This window comes from Betta splendens, chromosome 14 (assembly GCF_900634795.4).
Source record: "Betta splendens chromosome 14, fBetSpl5.4, whole genome shotgun sequence".
Taxonomy (NCBI): domain Eukaryota; kingdom Metazoa; phylum Chordata; class Actinopteri; order Anabantiformes; family Osphronemidae; genus Betta; species Betta splendens.
Genome location: NC_040894.2, coordinates 14,083,737 through 14,107,369, shown reverse-complemented (window position 1 = coordinate 14,107,369; position 23,633 = coordinate 14,083,737). Strand labels below are relative to the sequence as shown.

Here is a 23,633-nt window from a genome sequence, read left to right as displayed (position 1 = left end):
CTGTCCATTTCAGAAAAAAAAACTTTACTGAGAATACCAATCTACTGTATGTTGAACTGTGATGACACAATTTACTGGGAGTAATTCAGCCATTCATGAGGCCTGGCTTACGGTAAGATAGTCCTTCTCTACCAGTCTTATTCCCCCTTCTCGCTACAGCAGTTGATGGCCATAACCGATAGCCTCTCCATCATCAATGTCATGACACCAGCCACAGAAACCCCTAGTCCTCATAAACACTCACTCCCTCTCTCCACTTCCATACCTTCATGTAAATTAGCATAATATTAGCATGATATTAGCACATCCAACCTGCGCAGCCGGGCCTTATCAAAGTGCTCTGTGATCCCTGTCTTTCTGCGCTTTAGTCTGGAGCCGCGGAGGAGCGGGAGAGAGAAAGAGAGAGTTGCCCCGAGAGAGGGAGACGAGAGCGACGAGCTACATGATAACGAGCTGTGTTACACTGCACAGTCTTGTCACTGTGCCTCAGAGCTCTTCAGAGCCAAATAGGCTGCAGCAGATGTTTGGTGACTGTGATCACATGGCGCTGTGTTCTGCACCTCGCTCGACTTGCAAATATTTGCTAAGAGACTTCAATATTAAATCTTCTTTATTTATTTTTTTTCTTCTACAATGTGTAAGGCAGTGATTCCAGTGCTTAAGACAGTGTGTGCTTTCTTATCCACAGCATAGAAGAGTGAAACATTACATGTAATAAAATGTGTGCTTTAATGATATTCTGGTGATTTTAAAGCGAAAGAGTTTAGAAAGCCACCTGTTTGATTTGATTTGGATTTGGAAGCAGAATAAAGCAGGGACATTGTTTCGTCTATGATGTGGTATTGCCTAGTTTTAATCTTAAAATGTTGGAAATTGTAATGATGTACAGGGTTTTTTTTTTATCTTATCGCTCCATCTTAAACTTGGGCTTAAATGGAAATATCGCACAAAAGGGTCTGTTAAAGGTTTATATTAGACATGACAAAAGTGCACTCAGTGTCTGAAATGACTGCATACAGTGATAATATGCACCAACCATATCTAACAACGCATACTTGTTCCTTTGCAGTGTCTCGGTTTCTCATCACATCCACTGGAGCCTTGTATATACTGGATGTGCAAATGGAGGACGGGCTGTACAACTACAGATGTATGACACGCCATCGGTACACGGGCGAGACCCGACAGAGCAATAGCGCCCGTCTCATCGTCTCAGGTAAGAGTTCCATCCAGTACCGGGGGCATTGTGATGTGGAAATTGTGTATCACATCACTTACATTTTTAGCTGTTTTACACTTTTAAAGGGAATTAAAAAAAAGAATGACATGACAAAGGTCAGCAAAACTGTGGCAGGGCAGTCTGCAGGGTGGCTGAGGACCGAAAATACCTTTGCTTTCCTTAAACCTTTTTAAGACACCTTTATTTTATGTCATCCAGAATTTGTTGGCGATGACCTTAAAGGAAATCTTCACCGATTTTCAATAGGAGTTGACCTAAACGATGGCGGGTAGAATTTGAGAATGGAGGGGCCCTCAAATTCTTCCATATTTTCTATGCAGAGAAATTATCATTTATTCATCTGCAAAAGTCCCTTTCCCCATCTGAGGGGATTGACTGCCATGTGCTCACAGAATACAACTACTGCTTCCTGTTTTTTTCTGCACCTGCCCTAGCAACGGTCGGGCTGAGAGGGGGCAGAGCTAAACGACAGGTAGGTCCAATCACTGCAGCTCAGGTGATTTGTCAGAGCGCAATGCATTCTGGGTGTTGTACAATATGACCATTTTCAGCTACAAAACATATTTATTCAATTTTCCCTGTTTTCTCTGAACATAGACCATCAATGTTAAATGTTGTTGCACATTTTTGCTGATACAATGTAAAATATTTATAACACAACTCGCTTTTCAGTGAAGTATCGCTTTAAACCAACATGCATCCTCCCTGTCTTTCCACCCTGCAGACCCTACTAATTCAGCACCCCACATCCTCGACAGCTTTGAGCGTCGTGAGGTGATGGCGTCTCATCGGGTAGAGCTGCCCTGCAAGGCCTCCGGTCACCCCGCACCCAAATACCGCTGGCTAAAGGATAACCGGCCGCTGGAGCCTGACACACGCTTCAGACAGAGTGTGACGGGCCTGCTGATAGAGAGAGCCCAGCCCAGTGACACGGGGACGTACGTGTGTGAGGTGTGGAATGGTTATGGTAACGCTGAGGTGGTTGGCAGGCTGCAGGTCAAAGGTCAGTGCTGGCGGAGTGGTGAGTCTGTGGAAAGTTCCACAATGGAGTTGCGCTAAGATTATCCACTGATTTATTTACTCCCTATGCTACAGAGCCCCTGAAGGTGGTGGTGAGCCCACGGAAGGTGAAGGGCAGTGTCGGAAGCCAAGTTTCACTGTCCTGCAGTGTCACCGGCTCAGAGGAGTACCAGTTGTCCTGGTACCGCAACGGTGAGCTCATCTACCCCAGTAACAGCGTCCGCATGACCGGCCAAAACAGGGAGAACCTGGTCATGGCTGGGATGGCCAAAAGCGATGGAGGAGCCTATCAGTGTTTTGCCAGACACGGCAAGATGTCAGCTCAGGACTTTGTTCAAGTCATACTGGAAGGTCAGCACTCACCGTCTTTTGGTTTCTAGTGGTTTAATGAAGCTTAGGCGAAACAGCAAGTGAATTCTTGAGTCTATGTGAAATATAGTACAAATCTGCCTGACCATGCTTGTGGGTATTGAGTGGTGCAGTGCAGCTAGATTTTCTTTGAAACGCTCGGCTGTTGTTACATGAGCTGGGGTTACTCTCAGTATCCCCCTCTCATGACCACAAATACAAGTAGAACATGGAACGATAGAATCAGAGACAGGAGCTCTTTGATTAACAAAACATGCTTTCCTTTTGTCCAGATGGGACCCCGAAGATCCTGGCTTCATTCAGCGAAAAGGTTTACAACATCAACGAGTTTGTGTCGTTGTCATGCACAGTGAAGGGCACGCCGGAGCCCCGGGTCACGTGGACCCTGGACGACGAGCCGGTGGTACGCAACACCCGCCACCGCATCTCCCACTACACAAACACCGAGGGCCACGCAGTGAGCCACCTCAACATCAGCCAGACCCAGGTGCCCGACGGAGGCGTGTACCGCTGCATCTGCAACAACTCGGCAGGGACAGTTTCCTACCAGGCGCGAATAAACGTAAGAGGTGCTTGTCAGATCAACTCTTCCAACACATCATCACATATACACATCAACATGCCTTGGTTCATTGTTATTCTTATTTCAGTTGGCTGCGAATGAATGCGGGTGAATTCAGTTAGTCTTAACTACTTCTGAAACATGGTACTGTGTCCTCAGAACCAGAGTCCTGTAGTAACTCCTGCTATTATTAATCACCTTCTGCCCCATTGATAGCTTTGTATGGATGCTATTAGAGTGACTTATTATCAGATCCAGTGAGTGAATGTGGTGCTGTCCACTCTAAGCAGGAACATGGCTGGATTGCTGTTGTCATATTGCAGTAATACTTGAGCATTCAGGCTTTCTGTGCTTGCTGCAGGGCCCTTAGTATTGTTTTATTGCAGAGAGGGCAGATTGTGTTTTGTACACTGATTGGTTTAATTTGATTGTGTTCATTCTTGCATGTTGTGAGTCTAAATAGAGTGACCCCGTAGCCCTTAAGCGATGATACATGAACACCGAAATGCAGCCAAGCAATGAAGATAAATTTCCACAGGTGCCATTGCGGAGAAAGTGTAATGACTGTTTCTCACATCGGTAGCTCCCTAATAGTGCTAAAGTGGGTAGCAACCCAGGATAAGCTTGTGCTCAGAGTACACTGCAGAGCCTAGTTAAACTGTCTTCTATGGTGGTTCCAGTGGAGAAGCCTAACACTCCATTTACCTGACAGACATGGAGCCACGGCCCGTTGATTGTTCTGTTGGTTTGCGAAAATGCATGTGCAAAAGCCAGCAATGTAAGTAATGGTTTTGATAAGTGGAGAATGAGAACATTTCATTCTAATACAACTGCAGTCCCTACAGTCTCAAATAGGAAGGCAACAGTTTTAAAGGCAAATTTCATGTGATTCTGAGCCCAGTGTCCTACAAGGATGACTTAATCTGGCATTCTGATTCCTGAATAGCCTCAGTTGTTTATTTGGCTTCTTGATAACAGAATGAGTCAAGGCCTTTAAAACTCCGTGGTGTCTTGAAAACACACACGACACAGCTCAGCTATCTTTCATAGCACACCCCGGCCTCAAAATCATTTTAAGAGAGTTGTCTCTCCAATGTGTCCTTCAAGGGCCTGCCAGCATCAGACCAATGAAAAACCTCACTGCCATTGCTGGGCGGGACATGTACATCCACTGTCGTGTCATCGGTTACCCCTACTATTCCATCAAGTGGTACAAGGACTCCAACCTACTGCCTTACAACCACCGGCAGCGGGCCTTTGAGAACAACGGCACTCTGAAGCTTTTCGACGTGCAGAAGGATGTGGATGAAGGAGAGTACACGTGCAATGTGCTGGTCCAGCCTCAACTCTCCACACACCAGAGTGTCTATGTTACTGTCAAAGGTACAATATGAACCTCACGTGTGTCTGCTGTCATTCTAGTTCTGCTACTTTTGCTAAGTTTGGTGGTAAAATTTATTTAAAAAAGGTCAGGCTGTGCTGTAAGCACATGTAAGTACTGTGTAGATGCTTTACTGGTACTGTATTATGTACTGTATTTTTACTGATTTCAAGTGTCACTTAAGCAGATTAGGGAATTTATTTATATTTAAGGAGGGCAAGGCATACTATTATATACAGTACATCTATGCCAATAAGTGTAATTATATGTATTCACTTAGTCCAGGGTTGAGTGTGAGACATTTCTCTTATAGCAAAACAGCATCTCCATCATGCTAATCAACCTATCATCTGATTTTAGATGTCTCTCATTCTTCAGTGACGCTGTGTACTTTGAAATGTTGTTGGATGAGCAAACCCCACCCGCCCTCACCTTTCTGTTTCCTCACGCGTTCTGACACACTAACGAGTGCGCAAGGTGGGGAAATCACACAGCACAGGCCTAGCTGTGGTGCCATTCTGCCTCAGCTAATTTGCCTCTCAGCTGCTTAGCATTCCGCTACTGCCGAGAGGGAATCCCCGGGAGCCTATTATGCCTATTTTGTTGTGAATTAAATGAGCGCTGAAGTGCTGCTTATTCCAATGTTATTTTAAATCATTAATTTTCCAAAGAATCAGGATCTCACAATGACTACAGTCTCCCCTGAGAGCAGGAGAGAGTGAGAGAGTGTTATATATATGTTGTTTGAGAGAGAATTAAGCGGCTATACGTGGGAAGAGATAATAAAATATTTCTCTCATTCCTGCAGAATAACAGGATAACGCTTGATTGTGTGAGGAATGAATGGACATAGTTTGCTTGGTAAAATAGGCATAGTTCATAATCTTGTCTTAATGTAGATGAATGCTGACCTTTAACTTAATTCACAGGTCTAAGGTAACGCTCCTGTTTCCTCCACAGTCCCACCAACCATCCACCCGTTTGAGTTCCCTCGATTTTCCATCGGGCAGCGGGTTTTCATCCCCTGTGTGGTCATGTCTGGCGACCAACCCGTCTTCATCACCTGGCAGAAGGACAGCCGGCCAATCCCTGCCAGCCTCGGCGTCACCATAGACAACATAGATTTCACCAGCTCCCTCCGAATCTCCAATCTCACCCTGATGCACAATGGCAACTACACCTGCATCGCACGCAACCAGGCTGCCGCCGTCGAGCACCAGAGTCAGCTCATCGTTCGAGGTGGGATGATGACAAATCTGAGGACTGTCACAATCTCCAACCTTGGAGCAAATATCAGGCCATGATTTTCACCTATGTTTTAAATAAATTTGTTGATGACTGTAATGGTTCTTTGTCTCTCAGTTCCTCCTAAATTTGTGGTGCAACCCAAGGATCAGGACGGCATCTATGGAAAAGCAGTGATACTAAACTGCTCAGCAGAAGGTTATCCAGTGCCCACCATCCAGTGGGAGTACTCTAAAGGTTCCACAAACCCCAAATCACACATGCATGTACAGTACTAACTAAAGTAAAGTTTAATGAACATCTGGAATGTTTTATAGGTTTTCTCATTTTCTGACAATCTTGTAAAATTGTAAGTTCAGAGTTTACCTCTAACACAATAGTACCAATGTCCTCAGCCTTGAGGCTAATTGCATAAAAGCACCCACTTCAAGTCTATGATGCAAACATATGAAGGGTTTAAATGTTATTGGGTGAGGGATACTGCAGCTTGTTTATTCTCTTTTGTGTTCTGTGACAGGTGCCGGGGTCCCTCAATTCAAGCCCATCGTCCTCAACTCAGGCTTTCGGATCGAGGTGCTTGTCAATGGGTCTCTGCTTATCAAACACGTGCTTGAAGAAGACAGTGGCTTTTATCTGTGTAGAGTCAGCAACGATGTTGGCGCTGATGTCAGCAAGTCTATGTATCTCAACGTGAAAAGTAAGCGTCCCAAAATAGCAGGCGTTCTTTCATTCATAAACATTTACATTTTTATGTAAGATCAGGCGAGGTCAAAGGCCAGGCGACTTGAACTGTAGTTGGCTTTTGTCTGTGACTGTCAGACCGACAGTAGGATGTCGTCATAGTGCTCGCCTTGTGCTCTCAGCCTGAATAATCACATGAAAGTGACGCAGAACAGCTGTTACCACCACATTCCTTGGAAGTAGTGTGGCCAAGGACTTACAGTAGTGCTCCTCCATTAAGCCCTAAATTTTGCATGCAAGCAGGAGCTGCCATGTGGAAATGAGGACAAGGAACAGTTTATCTGTGTTTGTTCTACTCCTTGCTGCACTGCTATGGCTTTACACACAGCTATGCAGCCATAGTTTTAGCTTTTCCAACATTTAGTCAATTTTCACTTACTTTATATTCCTGGTAATATTCTATTTGTATTCTGAAATAATTGTGTATGTGCATATGTGTGTCCTCTGAGGCTGGTTGCTCATTTTGATCATCTGTGCTGCATGAGGCTTTTTCCCTCATGGCTCTTATCAGGCCAGAGCAGAGTCCTCCCTGCTGTACGACTCACTGTCTGCCAGCCACTGCCGAACAGGCTCGCACTCCTTCATGACCTGTAGTATTTATATGTATTCCTAGTATTCAGTAATTTACTACTAGTCATGCCCATATATGCTTCTGTCTCCTTTAGGCAAACCTGACTGTATATTGTGCATTTATGATCACACAGATATCAATAGGAGCAATGAAATTCAAAGCAATGATGAATTCAGATGAATACAGACTGTGCTTGTGAGTATTTATGCCAGCAACCCCTAAGGTTCTGCTCCTGCTTGAAAAAGGCTGTTGTCATGAAAGTGAAAAGTGGAGTGGAGCCATCCTGATTTGTGCCTCTTCTCTGTAGCGAACTCAGTGTCCCTTGGCATTCGGGAAGCCACACCTCGTCGTCTTGCCCCTGTGTGTGTGTGTGTGTGTGTGTGTGTGTGTGTGTGTGTGTGTGTGTGTGTGTGTGTGTGTGTGTGTGTGTGTGTGTGTGTGTGTGTGTGTGTGTGTGTGTGTGTGTGAGAATCGCCATGTGCAGTGTGGAGCTGGAAAACTCCTCTGTGATGTTCTGTACACTCTGCACAGTTTTTTTCTATTGTTTATCTAGGCCAGCCTACACCATTTGATCAGCAGTGGCTACTTAAGAGGCTTAGGCGCCAATTAGGAAGCACACAAGCTGACGCACTCTGAGGTGCTCCTGTAACGGACAGGATGGTGTCGCTGTGTATGATTGGCTGCGCAAGTGTGGCACGATATCTTGGTAAAAATTCAGTCAGGGAGTTTGACGTGTACTGGACGCTATCAGGTCATGTACCAGTCTGCGATAAAGGCAAACAAACACACAAAGGACTGTGTAGTTAATGTAAATACATCATGTACAGTAAAGGCGCAGATACAGAGGCTCAAGTGACTCCACTCTGTCTAGCTATTGTGCTGGACCTTTTTGATTATGAATAATGGTGTCGTAGCTTGGCGCTTTCATTGTGAGTGCAGTGTCTGTGTATAGGGTAATGTGTTGTCATTATACACCGTGCATCATCCTTCATGAAACCCACCAGCAGGAACGGCTTGTGCTCGTCGCACGTGGGCCTGAAGGTGCACCACTGTTTATGTTTATTTCGCTCTTTGGGCTTGTTTACATGAACTAAAATGTTGCCCTGACAGCAGAAGCAGGTGCAGGCTTAGATAAATGGTTTTTATACAATTTTTCCCTACCACCAAAACAGCTTCAGTCAATTTATTAGCAATCCATGCCAGATGCTATCAGTCAGTCAACAGCCTCTCAGTGTTTATCAGGGCCAATTAAGGCCAATCAAGCCTATTAGACATCATAATGTCAGCAGACGCGACGATAACGGCAGAGCATGTAATGAGGCTTCACTGAAGAGAAGTGGTAAATGGTCACTGAGCACAACACGCTCATCTGCATCTACGGCACCCCCTCCCTTTTGGTGCATGGCTTCACCCATCTGCAGGAATTCATTTGGTATCATGCTCCATGTCCAAGCCAATTGTGCAGCTAAGGGAATTATTTCAGTACATTGCAGGCAGCCAGTGAACCAGTCATATTTGTGCAACTGCAACAGCGCTCTTCCCTCCCCCACCCTGGCCATCTCTTTCCCGGCACCCACTTACAGCGTGCCTCCAGGGTAGAGAGCCGTACACATGTCTGCTTGTCTTCTGCTGTCTGGCCACTGAGCTAGGGTGCGCCTTACGCAGGCCTTCCAGGCAGCCAATGGGAGTTATGCCTGAGACACAGACCCGCATCGCATCATGTGCTCTCGACATGGCTAATGTTTAAAGAGCCCAGCCGACCTAGAGAGAGGTGCTTGACATTTGCTAAACAACAAACATGATAGAATCCTATTTCATGAAGTTGCACCCATGGCGTCTTGTTGCTTGTAACAATGTAATTAGCTCAAATGATGCTGAAATAAATGCAATCACTTTCAATCTTTCTTCCCATCTCAGCCTCACAGTGTGCATTGTTTGATCACAGTTGAGCAGCTCCACGCTGGAGTGACTATTTAGCCAGAGTGGAGTGGCTCTAACTCTGACTTATTATCCTTGTCCTGACTCCTCCATTTGGCTAATTCTGTTTTCTACATAACTAACGCTGCCATTTAGAGACATTCCCTTTTGTGTGTTTTTTCTTGGCTCTGCATTGCGACATTCAGGCCATGATTGTGTAATCATCATCATGTTCTCATACTGTGAAAATCAATGGCAGGTCCATGTTCTATTCTTGGCTACTAGAAATAGCCCTTTTCTGATAGTAGAGACTAGAGAGAGAGAGAGAGAGAGGGAGAGAGACGAGAGGGAGAGAGGCGAGAGGGAGGTGAGGTGGGGAAAGGAGAGAAGAAACTGTCCGAGGCTGGTTGGCATGGTAACCTGGCCAGGTGAAAGAGAGCCTGTGAGAAGGAGGGGGGGTGCTTTTGTCTCAGGGGAGTAGCGTATCAACAGCAGCCTATCCCCCACTATCCCCTGCAGGCTTTAGTATATCATCACTGCCCTCTAGGTTTCTGTGGAGGAACAGGGCTCTCCTCACCTCCACATAAAAAACATGTTGTACTGTACAGCAAACACACACTGCACCTAGTAGCTTTGGTTTTGCTGGAGCTCCATTGTTTCAGCCTGAAGTGGCGGCAGCATACACAGTTTCCTTCATCACCTTCTCTCTCGAACACACCTCCCAATGATCATCACACCATAATGGCCATCAGGGTATCTGTGTGTAAATGAAACATTTACATTCAGATGCCCAAATAATCATAAAGATCTCTGTTAACATTTACAAGAAATTAATTTCTGTTATCAAATAAAACAAGAGATCCTCTCTTTCTACGCACTCTTCGCTTCACTATGTACATACAAATCCACTCAGTATAAAAAAGTTATATATCACGACAGCAATTAAAGATCCACAAAGCATGCCCCAGGGGGAGAGGGCTCAGCTGTGAACATCCTTTCATACGTGTGCAAGTGTTGAGCTGTAACATTGCACATGAAACCACCAGAAATGTTCATTCTTTACATTCACTTTGATTCCCAGTCCAGCTGGTGAATGTAAACAATGTCACAGCACAAACTCACTCATCATGTGTATCGTTCCGTATGTCGCCTGGCACAGTGTAAGTGTCAACAACATCACCCTGCACCACCTCTGAGTCACTTACATGGTAAAATGAAAGTAGCTGTGCGTTAAAACGACAATGTTTCCATAAAGCCTGAGCAGTTTTTCCCCCTCCCTTTACCTTTCCAAATGTGTCCCACAAAAAATTCATAGTTGTCATGCAAAATAAATCAGCGTTATTTTCCGCCCGAGCCCCAAATGGCTGCAGAGTGAATAAGAGATGAGGCTTAAATGGTTGCAACCTCTTGCCTGACACTTCTCATCACATCACAGTCTCAGTCAGTGTGTCTGTGTGCAAGAAACAGGAAGTGTAAGCATACACCGTTATGTGTAGGCACAGGCCTGTGTGTGTGTGTTGTGTGTGAGTGTGTGTCTGTGTGTGTGTGTGTGGGGGGGGGCTCTGAGAGCAAGTGTACGAGCACCTGGGAGCAGAGGGCTGTTATACTCTCTGCTGTTTGTAATGAGGCATGTATGTTGTTATGTGTGCATTTAGTGTGGTGTCTTCAGAGTATTGTTAGAGCGTCAATTTAGCATTTAGGACTAATGCTGCTTATTGACTTCAACACAACAGTAAACAGGAAGCTGAACATTTGGGTTTTTTGGTTAAACACACACTTAGCAAATAACTTGTAGAGAAGTTTTTTTAAATTATATATATATATATATATATATATATATAATTATATTACTTTGACAGTTAAGCCTTTACTATGTGTGTATTTATAAATAACCAGCATACCAGCATGAATATTGTATGAATATTGTGTAGAACAATCTTACAATATCTTCTTTTTCTCTTCATTCTCTCCTCTTTCCTTTTTTTTCTTCACCAAAGTCCCTGCCATGATCACATCTTACCCCAACACCACGTTGGCCACACAGGGCGAGGAGAAGAAAATGAGCTGTACAGCCCACGGTGAGAAGCCTATCATGGTGCGCTGGGAGAAGGAAGAACGCATCATCAACCCAGAGACCAGTCGCTATGTCATTTCTGTCAAGGAGGTGGGCGATGAAGTCATCTCCACCCTGCAGGTACAGAAGGAGGCTATGTTACTTCCAAAGTTGGGGAGTTGGGGGCAATTACAGATGGACTAAAATAAATTGCACCCAATGACACTTTGAATGAGCTATGAACCAAAAAGACTGTGACTTTTTTTATTAGTGCTGGGCAGCAATTAAAATCCTTAATTGCGGTAACTGCATGAGTTTTCTGCGATTGACGCATTCGTGCCTATTGCATTTTAAACCTTGATTAGTTAACAGAACTCAGGCAACTGATTGCCTCAAAACTTTTAATTTTATGAACTCAAAAGTCAAATGTCACAATAAGTTTAAATTGTTGATAATATGCTATATATGTTTTTTTGATTGCTATAAAATAAGTACTTTTTTTATTTTGAGTTCAATACACTAAATAAAATGTTCATGTAACTCAAAATCTTAAAATCTCAAAATAGTATGAACTTATTTGCTAGACTATTCCACCTAAAACTTCATAATTTGTGCGCTAATTACCAGATAGATTCAACTTAAAATATTTAGCGTGGACTATTTTTTGAAGGCTTCAAGTCAAAACAGAATGTTATCACTAATTTCTAATTCAGTTTAGGTAATTAAACCTGACCATTGACATCGTAAAAAAACAACTGTCTTTTGCTACCATCTAAAAATGCTCAGATGACTAGTTTTGTTCGGGTATTCCGAACACATCACAGCACAGATAGGTTCACCCAAACCAACAACACCTTCCCTCATGGTGCCCCCATTGTAGTGCAACTCTCAACCAGACATACTGTAACTATGCCAAACTGTGTACTATGCATATAGTACCAAACAGTTGTGTGACATCACAAACTAATAACTGAAATTTGCTGCATTATGTTCTATTCAGTGTCGGACGAGAACGACAGTCAGCTAGCAGTCAGTGAGGTGGCAGGATAAAATAAATAATACAGTACCACATTACCACATGTTTTTTATTCAGTTTCGAAGCAGCCAATCACAGAGCTTCAAATCCTGTCCCCCATGGAGACACATGTGATAACCACCAAAACTTAATCAGATATAAAGTTCATCAAATATTATTATTTATATCACTCATAGAGAAGAAAATGTCACAAAAACTCAAAATGTTTAAGTTAGTAGAGCTTTTTATAAGGAAATAAGTTACTGTAACACAACTCACTCAATTTAATTATTTTGAACATTCAGGTTTACAGTGACAATTTTGATTGCTGTAGAAATGTTACTTTTGAGTTTTACAGAAGAAGTCTAAGCAAATTACAATTCAAAATGGAAACATGAAGACTGTGTTTGTGAATGTTTACATAAGGCCCATCAGTGTGTTGCGGGTAGTATGAAAGGGTAATTCAAATGGCTCTTGTGTGTAAGGTTTTGTTGCAAAAATTTAAGTTTTAAAAGGAATGTTAAAATCGCAGTGTTTAATTTTGGAAATGATGTGAGTTGGTAAAGTTTTTAATAGTCGCTTTGACCTGTTTTGCCTAATGAGGTTCCACTTATTTTCATTATCACTATCACAGCAGTGAATCAGACACACGTAGCAAATGTGTAAACCCATTCTCATTGAGTTGACACATTTTCTCCCCCCCAAAACAGTTAACACTGATGTCATTCAAACAGTACCCACAAATTCCATTGTTTTAGTTTTGGTGACCAAAGAGAAACCATCTGTTCCTATCTATTAGAAACCAGTATGAACTTACCATTGCACCTGTTTGACACTCTTGTCAATCTTCTATCTTCAATTTTCTATCAGCTTTGAGACCTTAACATGGAGCCAGGTCTGTGTTGTTCTTTACCAGCCTGAATGGAGGAGGTCTAAAGCAGAGACTTAGTATAAACAGTGGCTGTGTCTTATCCTCCAACAGATTTGACTGTATTTTAGTTAACATGTATTTTCTGTAATATTTACAATCTTTCAGTTTTCTGCCACAGTTTGCAAAATGAATGTCATGGATTCAGTGAATCAAAGCATTTCATTCTGGATCCAATTATTTGCATAAAAGGTAATTTTGACATAAACTACAAAGACAACAAATAGCAATAAGCTTCAATGACAATCAATGAGGCACTGAGTCACACTGAGATCAGTGTTTTGTATTTTGCTGTCCACTGTGTTATGACTGATTGGACGTGTTCATGTACTCTACTCGGTTGCAAATTGACAATGCAGCAAAAGGAGTAGACCTGTGTGTGAACTGTTAAGAAAATGTGTTGTTTTATTGGACGGCTGATAATGTCCACGTAAGACACCTTTATTCTACTGGGTTCACTAAGCACCCAAAGGCTCTGATTGGTAGAGAAGCATATCTCAGGCCAGTACTGATCAACAGCCTGCTCCTCCCGTGACCCTTTGTTTGTCTGTATGAGCATTCTGAGCCAGACTTTCCAAATATTAATAATAAAAATAAACTGCGTTAACGCACTTTGCCGGTGTTAAGGCATGTTTAACGCGTTAACATGCCCTGCCCTAATTTTTACATATAGTATTTAAAATCTTCCATCAGATTATGCCCACAGTGAGGGAGGACTCTGGCTTCTTCTCCTGCCACGCCATTAACTCATTTGGTGAAGACAGAGGAATTATACAGCTCACAGTGCAAGGTATGACCCAACAAAATAAAAACCTTTACCCCGCTATGATTAGCGGCAGTTGGAATGACACAATTTGCTACTTTTGGTCCTTGCAGAACCGCCTGATCCCCCAGAAGTGGAGATCAGAGAAGTCAAGGACCGAACCATTGCATTGCGTTGGACTATGGGTTTTGATGGCAATAGCCCAATCACTGGCTTTGATATTGAAAGCAAGAACAAATCAGGTAAAAACATTTCGACCCATAATAGGTCAGTATAGTTTTAGTTTACTGTGTTGAACACACAAACCACGTTCAAACCCCTAAGGTTGTAGAATTTATATGTCTTGGTTGGTGAATTGTCTCTTCAGTATATTCCTCTCATCTGACCTCTGTAATTCAATATACCCTGTCATAATGAACTTAGCTAGATTGGCCTTCCATCGTCATAAACCTTAGCCTCTACCTTCCACAGCCTCCTGGGATACTGCTCAGAAGACCAAAGACGTCTCCCCTCAGCTCAACCAGGCCACCATCATCGACCTGCACCCGTCATCTACTTACAACATCCGCATGTTCGCCAAGAACCTGATAGGCAAGAGTGAGGCTAGCAACGAGCTCACCATCACCACAGATGAAGCTGGTGAGTGCACACTGGTAGAAGATGCTCACAGGTTAAGCCATACTGCATAGGAAGTGATCTGACTCATAGAACACGTTACGAAAGGCAACATAGTGAGACGTGACTGCAGGTGGTAGGTCAAAAGCAAAAAGGGGCAAAGGGCAAAGTGAGTCAATTCATTAACAGGCCAGTGACATCAGCTCCATTGGCTCTGTTGTTAAACACATGCTGACCTATCACTAAAAGCAGAACTTTTCAATTAGCGGCCTTGGTAGTAAATGTAACACTACAGTCAAGAGACTGAGGCTGGACGTCTTCTGCAAATCAGTCTTCATATGCCTGTGCCATCCCCCACAGTGCACTTGTCCTTGTCGGTAAAAATACCAGGATAATGTTGCAGTCATTCTGTGTATACAGCGTGATAAGATGTATGTGTTGATGGTTTGAACTCAGCTCCTGATGGACCCCCTCAGGAAGTGCAGCTGGAAGCCTTCTCATCTCAGAGCATCCGCGTCACTTGGCGGGTACGTTTGTCCAACCACATGTTAAAAATGCGTTTCCGCGATGTAAATGTCTCCACACAGTTAGGGTTTTTGTTCTCCAAACTTATGGGCATTTGAAATAATAATTTCCATGTCATAACATATCTTATAATCGGTTGATGCTTCTGATTGGTTCCCTCCATTTAACATGTGACTTCTCTGTCAGCCACCCAAGAAGCATCTGCAGAATGGCGCGATTCGAGGCTACCAGGTGGGCTACAGGGAGTACAGCTCAGGAGGAAACTATCAGTTCAGTGTGATCAGCGTGGAAACCACTGGGGACAATGCAGAGAACCTGGTGCTGGACAACCTGAAGAAGTTCACCCAGTATGGAGTTGTTGTGCAAGCCAGCAACAGTGCAGGGACGGGGCCCTCCTCCACAGAGGTGGCTGCCACCACGCTGGAGGACGGTAAGATGAGAAGGAGGGATGGATGGGAAGCTGGGATAATTTTCCATTGCTCAGTTTGTGGTTTATAAGTATATATTGCAACCTGGTGGTAGTTGGGAGGTATTGCCACATGTTTTCAGTCTGACTAATAACACTGCAGGCTTTGCTGTTTTAAAGGCGCATCCTCTGTTTTTTTCTCCTTCAGTGCCCAGCCGTCCTCCAGAGAACGTCCAGGCCACTGCCACATCTCCAGAGGTCATCTCTCTGTCCTGGCTGACCCCTCCCAAAGATGCTCTGAATGGCAACCTCCTAGGCTTCAGGGTGATCTACTGGGCCAACCTGCCCGATGGAGGTACATGCTCACGGAAACGTATTTAGGGAAATCCTATGTTTACACCGGACCATTTACATACGCATTAACCTCACTGTTATACTAGAAGCCAGGTGGCTGCTCATGGTTTTCTGAGCAGCATCTAAGTTACCAGTAAATGTAAAAAACAACTTGAAAGGCCAGTTGACCTCCTGGTGTGACACAGGGGCCTGACTGATTTGTAATCTGATTTTATTTTCTATGGGATCATGTTTGGACATGACACAGTGTCACGTGCCACGTTCCTGGTTGGCACAAGATTGGTTGTGACAGTACAATTACCTTTGACCCCCGTTCTGTCACATAATGTTGACCTGCATATAGAAAAAGAATGGTCAGGACTTGACAGCCAGGACTAGTTTGCATGGTAACAGCCTTGGGCTCATTGGTAAATTAAATGATAATATTTGTAATAAGAAACTGACTCAATTAATTAGACATAAATGTTTTGTTACTTTGTATATAGAATGATAATTTTGTTACAATAGTTACAATATTAGACTGTTGAAATCCTGATGACCTACAGCATAGAGGTCAGAGGTCACTAGTCCATCGCAAATTCTTGCATTAATTTACTAACTCCTTGGACTGTGGGAGGTAAACCCAAACTCATGCAGACACAGAAGCAAGTGTTAGCAATCGGAGAATCAAAACTAGGTTCTCTTCACTGAAAAGCATGGGTGCTAACGCAACACAGTAATGCAGCTACATGAAATTTTATGAATAGAAATGGAAATGGTTCCAGGTATGACAAGAACAGAGGAAAATGCTTCAGACATTGCAAATGATCTGTGAGGCCCAGGGAGCTGCTATACATTTACTGAGACACTGGTGAATTAGGTTTCACCACAGTAGAGCTTAAATGCAGGGCTACATGACAGAATATTTAGCGTTGTGCTGTGCCACATGTTTCCATCTTTGTCAGTTTGTCACTCTACGCTGCTGTATCATTCACATTAGGAGGGTTGCTTTGCTTAAAGCATTTTAAACAATAAAAGCATTTTTTTTTCTGTCCATTAGAGCTTGGAGAAATCAGGAACGTGACAAGCGCTAAGCCCTCTCTGGAGCTGGACGGACTGGAGAAGTACACTAATTATAGTATCCAAGTGTTGGCCTTCACAAGAGCTGGAGATGGCGTTCGAAGTGAACAGATTTACACCCGGACCAAGGAGGACGGTAGGACGTCAGGATGCACCAAGCACGTCTCTCATTGTACAGACGTTCTCAGGCTAGTGCAGACGTTTATACCTGCCTTGCAGTTAAATGCACCAGTGTCTGCTCTGTGTTGTTAAAGTGAGAACTGTCTTTTATGGATGTTTCATGTTGTTATGTTTTTCAGTTTAGAAAAATAGAAATAAAAAAAATAGGAGGCTCTCAAATACTCATTTACTGACTAGCTGTAACTTCTGTAACTTCAAAGTTGTCTTGGTATAAATCTTGGTATATAATCTATGGGAAGCACCATAAGAAATGTATGAGCCATAATATTCGCTTAATGTTTGGAAATGTATCAACTTAATTATCTTACCCTTTTAGTTCCTGGTCCTCCAGCGGGTGTGAAGGCAGCAGCTGCATCTAACTCAGTGGTGTTTGTGTCCTGGCTTCCTCCACTCAAAGTAAATGGCATCATCAGAAAATACACAGTTTTCTGCTCCAACCCACACCCAGTGGTAAGAAACGTGGAGAATGTCAAAGCTGAATGTTGTACAGCAACTGGAATCAGCGCTATACGTAACAACCAACTATACAAGTCAAACTGATGACAAGTACTGTACATTGTGATTTGGTCTGGTTTTGGATACTAATGTGGGATTCATTTGCTGCTGATTGTGCATTAATCAATTGTCTTTAATTCTTGTTCCTCCCAGGTGAGCAGCGAGTTTGAGGCGGCCCCTGAAGTGTTCTTCTACCGCATCCCCAACCTGAGCAGGAATCGCCAGTACAGTATCTGGGTGGTGGCTGTCACCGCTGCAGGCCGAGGAAACGCCAGTGAAATCATCACGGTCAAACCCATGGCTGAGGGTAGGTGACAAATTAACGTTTCAATTAGCTGAGACTGAACCAGGGCATGACAACACAGTTTAAGGAAAACTGCACGTAGCATATTGTACAACAGATAGACTGTATCACTTCTAAAACCCATTGCTCAGTAAGCCAAAGAAACAAAAACAAGTGGATACATTACAGTCTGGGGAATAAACAATGTGTTGCTGCATCTCCTGCCCTAATAAAGCTCATGTGTATTGTTGTAGCTCCAGCTCGGATTCTGACCTTCAATGGAACAGTAACCACCCCCTGGATGAGGGACATTGTGCTGCCTTGTAAAGCAGTGGGTGATCCGTCTCCTACCATCAAGTGGCTGAAGGAGATGTGAGTACCCAAGCCTTCACCTTTTCAAAGACACTATCTGACTTTAGTCATTTATAATGAATCAATCCAATTGGTCCCTCAAAATGTCTTCTAACATCTGAAAACACATCTGCGTTTCAGCAATGGAACCCCTGCACCTGTTGCCATCGACAGCCGTCGCAGCGTCCATGGCAATGGCAGCCTTGTCATTCGCACAATAAAAGCAGAGGATTCTGGGAACTACACCTGTGTGGCTAGTAACAGTTTTGGCTCCGACAAGATCGTCCTCAACCTTCAGGTTCAAGGTAAGGTAGAACAAGGCTTATGTAAAACCCATCTTTGGTATTCAAGTCACTTTTCTTGTCTCGAGGCTACATCTACTGTAATAATCATCAGCCAGTTTACAATTTTAACTGTTTTCTTTCATATAGTCCCACCGGACCAGCCTCGTCTCACTGTCACCAAGACGACCACCACTTCTATAACCCTCTCCTGGATTCCAGGAGACAACGGAGGCAGCTCCATCCGAGGTCAGACACCCACCATGCCACACATGTTCTTCTTATCTCCTGTGTTCCATTCATCCTCATCTCCCTACATGTCTTCTTCTCCAGGCTACATTTTGCAATACTCGGAGGACAATAGCGAACAGTGGGGTAACTTTGCGATAAGCCCCAGCGAGCGATCGTATCGGCTGGAGAACCTCAAGTGCGGCACCTGGTACAAATTTACGCTTACTGCCCATAATGCAGTGGGGCCTGGGCGCATCAGTGAAATCATTGAAGCAAAAACCCATGGGAAAGGTAGGCGTTGTTGTTTTTACTATACATAAAGTCTTACGATAACTTTCAGTGCATTTTAACTATACTTTGAGTTACCCTAAATAAAAAAGTGTTTACACTTACTTTCCTTACTACATTATCACAATGAGGGTTTTCTCTTCTCCTCTTCTACAGAGCCTCAGTACTCCAAAGAGCAGGAGCTCTTCACTAGCATCAATGCAACCCGGGTCAAGCTAAACCTGAATGGCTGGAATAGCGGCGGATGCCCCATCACCTCCTTCACCCTGGAGTATCGGCCTGTGGACTCGCCCACTTGGACCACGGCACAGCGCACCTCCCTCACCAAGAGCTACATTCTGTACGACCTGCAGGAGGCCACATGGTATGAGCTGCAGATGAAGGTCTACAACAGCGCTGGATATGCTGAGAAGAGGATCAAGTTTGCAACCCTCAGCTACGATGGCAGTAGGTTGAGTTGCCGTTATTAGTGCCAATTCAGCAAAAAAGTCCATGATAAGTTATACTGAGGGCCCAGATGTTAAGATCTTCCTTTAAATCTCCTAATATTCATGTGGCCTGAGCACAAATATAGTCATAATGTGTGACTTTTGTGCAGGTACCATTGCACCTTTGGTAAAGGCGCCAAATGTGAGCGAAGACAAGTCCAGCGGGGGTGAAGGTCTAAAGATGATGGTGACCATTTCCTGCGTGTTGGTGGGCATTGTTGTCATCTTCATTGGGCTGCTGGTGCTGAGAAGAAGGAGAAGGGAGCAGAGGCTCAAGAGGCTTCGAGGTGAGAACATAACCTTTTACTGTAAGTTTTCAATGCTTGTTTCTCTTTGCTCACGTGACTTTATTCCCATATTTTTTTACCAGATGCAAAAAGTTTGGCTGAGATGCTAATGAGGTGAGACTATAAACAGTGATTTTGCGGCATAGCTGTTAACAAATTAAGTATGTCTGCATAATGCTTTCGTCGGGTTCAGTGCTACATTCTCATGCTTTTGTGCTCTGCAGTAAAAACACCCGTCCAGCAGAGCCAATAAACAAACAGCAGCAGACGCTTCGCATGCACATCGACATCCCCAGAGCCCAGCTACTGATCGAAGAGAGGGACACCATGGAGACCGTTGGTAGGTACAGTAAGCCTTGCATTTGTTTTAATGCAGCAGCTGATACTGACCTGGTTTTTGCCACTATCCCACAGACGACAGATCCACGGTGCTACTCACTGACAACGATTTTGGGGAGACCCAGAAGCAGAAGTCGTCCACTGTCACCCACACCGTCCACTACCAATCACTGTCCCAAGCCACTGGTCCACTGGTGGATGTGTCTGATGCCAGACCAGGAACCAGTAAGTCCAGTATGGACGCTTCTTTTATTTTCATAACAAATCATTTGAACATGTGGCTGTGTTGTTTTATGTTCATATCACTGCTCTATTCTTGTTATTTAGCATTTTCTCTCTATCATTGTGCCTTGTTATTTGTTTTGCATTTTTCCACGTTTTGGTGATAATAAATGTTTGGCCAGAATAAATCCAAGTATTCACACTACACTGACACACACAGAGTAATGTGTTTCATGTAATGTACTGTACTTATATAGTGTTTTCTATGCTGCTTCTTAATCACTGAGTCTGTCTTTTGCTGTACATTCTTCTGCTCGTAGAGCCTTATCCCCATTTCAACCTTGGCATCCTACATGCTTAAGTATACTGTATGTCCTACATCAAGGGAAAAGGTCAATGGTCAAGTTTTAGATTGTTGGAGTTTAGAATACAGAAAACTGTTTGGAAATTTCTCCTGCTTTCCTCCTATGACAATATATATGCAAGTTATAACTTCCTTCCTACTGCATGAACATCAGACGTTTTCCTCAACATTCGCAGACCCCACCGCCCGCCGCACAGCTAAAGCTGGTCCAGCTGCTCGCAATCGCTACGCCAGCCAGTGGACTCTAAACCGACCCCATCCCCCTGTCTCCTCCCACACTCTCAGCACTGACTGGAGGCTGCCCACACCCAGAGTGGAAGGCTCTGTAGACAAAGAAAGTGACAGCTACAGTGTCAGCCCATCTCAGGACACAGGTACACGTGTCTCACTACAGTACTCTAACTAAAACCTCCATCCGCCGTCTAACAACTGTAACAGCCATGTTCTAATAATCCTACCACTAACTCTTGTCACTAATCGTTACACTAACTCTGGCCCGTGTCTAGACCGAGCGCGAAGCAGTATGGTGTCAACAGAGAGTGCCTCCTCCACTTATGAAGAGCTTGCAAGAGCGTATGAGCACGCTAAGATGGAGGAGCAGCTGCGCCACGCAAAGTTCACCATCACCGAGTGCTTCATCTCTGACACTTCCTCAGAGCAGATGACAGCAGGCACTAATGACTACACAGACAGCCTGACGTCCAGCACGCCGTCCGAGTCAGGCATCTGTCGCTTTACTGCCTCCCCGCCCAAGCCTCAGGATGTCAGCCGGGTCATGAACATGGCTGTGCCCAAGGCCCACAGACCGGGTGAGGCGGCGCAACCCAGAGATCACAGACCTGTCTGCCTTAGTCCTAACCTAATGCTAACCTTTTGTTACCTTAATAGCACTAATTATCTACTTCCTGTCCAACATGGACACCCAACTATTTGTTCTTTTGTTTAAATTAGGTCCAACTCTCTTCTCTTTTTGGGATGTTACACTTCTAATGAACTTTTACGCTTTTATCACGTAACGCCAATTCAAAGTAGACTAACGTAACATATTATTGTTGTCCTTCAGGGGGCGAGTTGGTTCATCTTCCTCCCTACCTGCGCATGGATTTCCTTTTGAATCGAGGCATGTCCTGCTCGGGGTCGGCCAGGCCGACAGCTAGCGGGGAAAGAGCTGCCATGGGGCAGGCGTGCCTGGAACCCCAGAAGAGTCGTTCTCTGAAGCGGCCGTCTCGCATGGCACCCCCGACACCCACAGAGGCCCCTCAGGCCAGCAGGGACCCAGTGGCTCAGTGGCAGCCCGGCTCCGCAGCCACGCTCCCCCACAGAGAGGGCTCAGAGCTGGCCCAGGCCACCAAGCTCAGCACCTCTCAGGAGTCCCTGCTGGACTCACGAGGACATCTCAAACAGAGCAGCAACCCCTACGCAAAGTCCTACACACTGGTATAACAGCAGGGAACCTGGGGCAGGAAGGGAACTCACTCTAACACTGTACTTACTGTAACACTCAAGTGCAGTAAATTGACTTTCACCACGCAGTTCTGTATATATGTCACCTCGCTCCTAGGGCGAGGTCACTTTTACTAATCTCCTTTTATTTATTTTAGCGCTTTCTTTTGTTTCTTGTTTGTATTTCATCATTTTTTTATTTTGTTTTACTTGAAGAAAAAAATTAACTCATCAGAAGCAACTCTAGCCAGAGGTTTGCCAAACTAACTGAGTAACTGAGGGAGCATTATTTATTCTTAATTCTCTTTAATTCTTTATACTTAATCAGTGATTATTAATTGTTAGTTGTCAGCTAATAATGATCATTAATTATTGATTACCAAATGATCTATTATCACATTACTACAAGGTTTTCATAAGAACCTGGACAGCTTTTTTTTTTTTTGGGAGTGGAAGATGACGATTTGACGTCATTTTTTCCTATGGAATATCCTGAAAACACTGAAACTTGGGAGAAAACCTGGAAGCAAAAGCAATTGACACAGTTAAAACTTTCCAGCTGCTCTCCAATTGTTACCTTTTTTTGAAGAAAAAAATGATCTATTTCCTATGGATGCATGGGGACTGACCAATTAAAAGACAATGAGGATTCTGATTATAACTGGACAGCCCAGTCGAGCATTTTGTCACACTATGAAATGATCCAATGTGAAGATTTATTATTCTTATTAATATAAATATATATATAAAAAGAGAAATCACTTTTATTTGTGGATATTACAGGGAAGAATTGATTTGGTTAATAAAGTCCTTAGTCATGTTTGCACATATCTCATTTTAATTAGGAAATGGAGTCTCTGTTGATCTTTCTCTGTGTCCCATTCTCACATGGTGCAATATAAAAAAGATATGAAAAGTATATTAAAAGTATTCCTCTATACTGTACTGTATTGATGAAAAATAACTATGTTGTGAGTATACTTACAGGGCTGGACACATTCCAGCTATGTATTCAGGTGTAGTTTACCGCTGCTTGTTCACCAGGGTGGTAAATGACATTAGCTAGAACGGGGAGGGAATAGAGAACGGATGATTTGCACTTCACAACACCCCCAACTCAAGTGTGTCCAGATAAATCCCCCTACTCTCAGTGCACTAGGTAGAGTCTTTCATGGCTCTCTCTCCTCAGTAGATTTACTGTTGCTGCAGGACTTTGCAGCAATTCTCCTCTACAGGGAAACAAAACGTGAGACAATCCAGCAGACCCCCCTTCAAACCAAACCTATAATGTTTATGGGAAATACTTAAAAAAAAGAGTATACGTACAAGGCTGTTTTTGTTCCTGTCTGCCCTGGCCCGTTTCAGTTGTTTCTGTTTCTTTGAGTTAGCGTGACGGGAGATGAGTTTGATCCAAATGCTGTGAGGTCATTTTATTAGTTTCTATGATTAGTTTCTATAAATAACTGTCTTCATTATGATTCTACATTTTAACAAAGAAAAAAATGTCACTTTTTATTTTTAACATGAGTGTTCACTACGGTGGCACTGGAATAAAGAGAAACTAACACAAATTTCAAATTTGATTAATAAAATGGCTGTTCCCCAAAGTGTCCTTAA

At 43.7% G+C, this 23,633-nt stretch overlaps 1 protein-coding gene across 5 annotated transcripts in view; it reads left to right on the top strand.

Moving 5' to 3' along the window:
* Positions 1-23,633, top strand: part of LOC114869177 (cell adhesion molecule DSCAM-like) — a 58,489-nt gene extending 34,856 nt beyond the window's left edge. Inside the window, exons 1-31 of one of the 5 annotated variants that reach the window (XM_055514392.1) lie at positions 1,199-1,216; positions 1,675-1,712; positions 1,965-2,243; positions 2,336-2,611; positions 2,902-3,198; positions 4,299-4,574; positions 5,533-5,811; positions 5,935-6,054; positions 6,335-6,514; positions 11,044-11,240; positions 13,736-13,832; positions 13,919-14,047; positions 14,277-14,444; positions 14,877-14,947; positions 15,132-15,375; positions 15,560-15,706; positions 16,745-16,900; positions 17,261-17,394; positions 17,593-17,746; positions 17,977-18,094; positions 18,215-18,378; positions 18,505-18,603; positions 18,688-18,876; positions 19,030-19,320; positions 19,472-19,648; positions 19,732-19,762; positions 19,873-19,988; positions 20,063-20,221; positions 20,750-20,947; positions 21,080-21,382; positions 21,637-23,633. In XM_055514392.1, the coding sequence (XP_055370367.1) occupies positions 2,018-2,243; positions 2,336-2,611; positions 2,902-3,198; positions 4,299-4,574; positions 5,533-5,811; positions 5,935-6,054; positions 6,335-6,514; positions 11,044-11,240; positions 13,736-13,832; positions 13,919-14,047; positions 14,277-14,444; positions 14,877-14,947; positions 15,132-15,375; positions 15,560-15,706; positions 16,745-16,900; positions 17,261-17,394; positions 17,593-17,746; positions 17,977-18,094; positions 18,215-18,378; positions 18,505-18,603; positions 18,688-18,876; positions 19,030-19,320; positions 19,472-19,648; positions 19,732-19,762; positions 19,873-19,988; positions 20,063-20,221; positions 20,750-20,947; positions 21,080-21,382; positions 21,637-22,016 (5,376 nt within the window). In that variant the 5' untranslated portion in view covers positions 1,199-1,216; positions 1,675-1,712; positions 1,965-2,017 and the 3' untranslated portion in view covers positions 22,017-23,633. Of the gene's footprint in view, positions 1-1,069; positions 1,217-1,674; positions 1,713-1,964; positions 2,244-2,335; positions 2,612-2,901; positions 3,199-4,298; positions 4,575-5,532; positions 5,812-5,934; positions 6,055-6,334; positions 6,515-11,043; positions 11,241-13,735; positions 13,833-13,918; positions 14,048-14,276; positions 14,445-14,876; positions 14,948-15,131; positions 15,376-15,559; positions 15,707-16,744; positions 16,901-17,260; positions 17,395-17,592; positions 17,747-17,976; positions 18,095-18,214; positions 18,379-18,504; positions 18,604-18,687; positions 18,877-19,029; positions 19,321-19,471; positions 19,649-19,731; positions 19,763-19,872; positions 19,989-20,062; positions 20,222-20,749; positions 20,948-21,079; positions 21,383-21,636 lie in introns of those variants that run through there. The other 4 variants (XM_029173141.3, XM_029173142.3, XM_029173143.3 and 1 more) reach the window with 4 other exon arrangements.